The sequence below is a fragment of the Myotis davidii genome, unplaced genomic scaffold, assembly GCF_000327345.1.
Source record: "Myotis davidii unplaced genomic scaffold, ASM32734v1 scaffold198, whole genome shotgun sequence".
Taxonomy (NCBI): domain Eukaryota; kingdom Metazoa; phylum Chordata; class Mammalia; order Chiroptera; family Vespertilionidae; genus Myotis; species Myotis davidii.
This window is the reverse complement of record NW_006291485.1, coordinates 1,078,443-1,080,807: the sequence shown is the minus strand read 5'-3', so window position 1 is coordinate 1,080,807 and position 2,365 is coordinate 1,078,443. Positions and strand designations below refer to the sequence as shown.

The following is a 2,365-nucleotide window of genomic DNA, read 5'->3' as shown; positions in this document are numbered from 1 at the left end:
ACTCACACACACACACACACACACACACACACACACACACGGAGCAAGGCGGCCAAACCCCATCCTACCCCTCAGGACCCACTGCTCGGGTCCCACACCCAGACTTTGTACAGGTCTGTGTGGCTCCCCACCCACCTGGAGATGGATTCCTCCAGGTGCCGGGCCTTCTGCTCATCCTCCTGCATCTGCCTCCTCATGTCTTTGTCGCCCTCTGAGGCTGAGGACGGAGTCCCCTCCAGCAGCCATCGTTCCCGCAACGCCTTGGACTGGGGGCAGCAGGAGGCAGGGTCAAAATCAGGGTCGGAGTCTGGATCAGGGTCCCCTCAGGCTTCCTGCTCTCCCAGCCCCATACCCGACCGAGACTTGGGGCCTCTGGGCACTGCCGGCCCCTCCCGCCCCTCTGCCAAGGCCGGGCTCTGGAGGGGGAGCCCGACGCCTGGTACCTTCAGATGCTGCAGCTGCCGCCGGTCGTCCTCCAGCTGCCGCCGCTTGTTCTCAATCTCTGCCTGCTTCTTCCGTTTCTCCTGATGGACAGACGGACGGGATGGGGCCAGGACCAGGCAGGGGCACCATGAAGACCGCACCCACCTACCCAAGGCTCTGGCCACAGCGAGCCTGCTTTTTTCTGTAAATGGCACCCACTTGGCCCACTGCCCCCCGACCAGCCCATTCCCCCCGCTGGGGCATAAATAAGGGCAGGATTCTACCATGCCTCAGTTTCCCCACCTTTAAGGGGCTCTAAGAGGGCTAGCGGTCTAAGGTTCCACATTCCAAGGATTAAGGAGGATTTTATCTATGGGGAAGCACCAGCAGGCACCACTGAGTCACAGGGTCCCTGTGCTGAGTGAGGAGCCCATGAGACCGAGGTCCCCCCACTGGCCACACCATCCCAGGGGTAGGAAGAACTCACTGCAATGGCCTGCAGCCGCTCCTGCTGGAATGTAGTCTCCCCTGCCAGGACCCTGAGGGGGGGGGGTGTAGACAGACAAGGTCAAGCCAGAGGCCCACCCCACCCCTACTTTCAGCAGATCTGGTTCAAACCCCGGGCTGTCTTCCAGCTGGGTGATGGTGGCCAAGGGTGATGGTGGCCAGAGGCTTGGCCGGCCTTCCCGAGTCTCCCTTCTGTAAAGCGGGACCTGCCCCTTCGGAGGCAGCACCATTCTCCCGATCCAGCCTTATTACCTCATTAATTCTCCCCACAGATCCTCCTGCCTTCCCTTCAGGGCAGTACCAAGAGAGGGGATGGGGGTGGCGAGGCTCTGTCTAAAGCCCCAGGAAGGGTTTGGGGAGACTGGGCTGTAAAGGACAGATCGGGGTCCACCAGGCATCAAAGGCTGAAGGGTGTGTCAAGACAAGCTGTCTCACCTCCTTGCCCAGACGGAGAGACAGATCAGGACAGCCCCTGCTCACCCTCCCACCGAGGGAGCATTCTCCAGCCCTGGGGTGCGGGGGTGGGGGTGGGTCCTGACCTCTGCCCCAAATCCCAAATGATCCCAGGGCCCCTCTAGGAGGCGTGGACAGGAGGCCCAGTCTTGCTGGGCACAGTGGTGGCGGTGGGATCTGTCCCCCTTCCCTGCCCAAAGCCCCTTATCTTCACAGGGACTGAAATTACAGACCGTTCTTTGGTTCTACCGCCACCCCAACACCCCTTGGCCTTGTATCAGAGCCCAGAACCACCCTGTGGTCTCCAAAGACCATCTGCCCCTCTGGGCCTCAGTTTACCCACATGGATAGTTGGAGCAGACACCCAGCTCTACACCCTCCCTGTTAAGCCGCCCCCTCCCCTTGTGGCTCAGCATGAAAACAGGCTCAAATCACACAGTGTACTGGGCTCACCCTGGGCCAACGCCCCGCCCCGGCCCCGCCCAGGTGCCCTTGGGGTGATCTACCCTGGACCACAGCGCCCCAGCCGCCTTCAGTTTCCTGGCCTCACTGAGACCTCTGAAGTCATCTGGCTCCCACGCCCCAGCCAGGTGACCCCACTCAACTCTTCCCTTCCTGGCGGGTGGCACCTGCCCCCCCAGCGCCTCCGAGGGCCCCAGCAGCACCAGCTGCACCCTCTGCGACTTCCCCCTCTCCTTTCTCAGGAAAGCTGCTTCGGCTGAATGGAGTTCAGGAAAAGCTGGATCCACCTACTCAGCTCACAGGCCCTTCCTGCAGGGCCAGGTCAGCTAGGCTTCTGGGTCTGCCCATTGCCCTGTGTGAGGAGTCCGGGTGCCACCCCTGTGTTCCCATCCCCTCACTTCTCACAAACCCCACATCTCCCACCACAGCCCAGGACTCGACCACTACCTGCCAGCTCCCTGGCCCCTGACAGCCTCTCTCCACCCCCCAACCTGCGGCAGCATCTCAAAAGGAGAATCAG

General features: G+C 61.8%; 1 protein-coding gene across 4 annotated transcripts in view; it reads right to left on the bottom strand.

Annotated features, from left to right (window-relative positions):
- The window catches only part of PALM (paralemmin), a 45,248-nt gene that overhangs the window by 23,610 nt on the left and 19,273 nt on the right, over positions 1-2,365 (bottom strand). For 3 of the 4 annotated variants that reach the window (XM_006764776.2, XM_006764777.2, XM_006764778.2), the window contains exons 1-4: positions 1,183-1,202; positions 911-962; positions 444-524; positions 136-266 (exon numbers count right to left, since the gene is read on the bottom strand). In XM_006764776.2, coding sequence (XP_006764839.2) covers positions 136-266; positions 444-524; positions 911-962; positions 1,183-1,187 — 269 coding nt within the window. In that variant the 5' untranslated portion in view covers positions 1,188-1,202. Of the gene's footprint in view, positions 1-135; positions 267-443; positions 525-910; positions 963-1,182; positions 1,203-2,365 lie in introns of those variants that run through there. The other variant, XM_015564620.1, reaches the window with a different exon arrangement.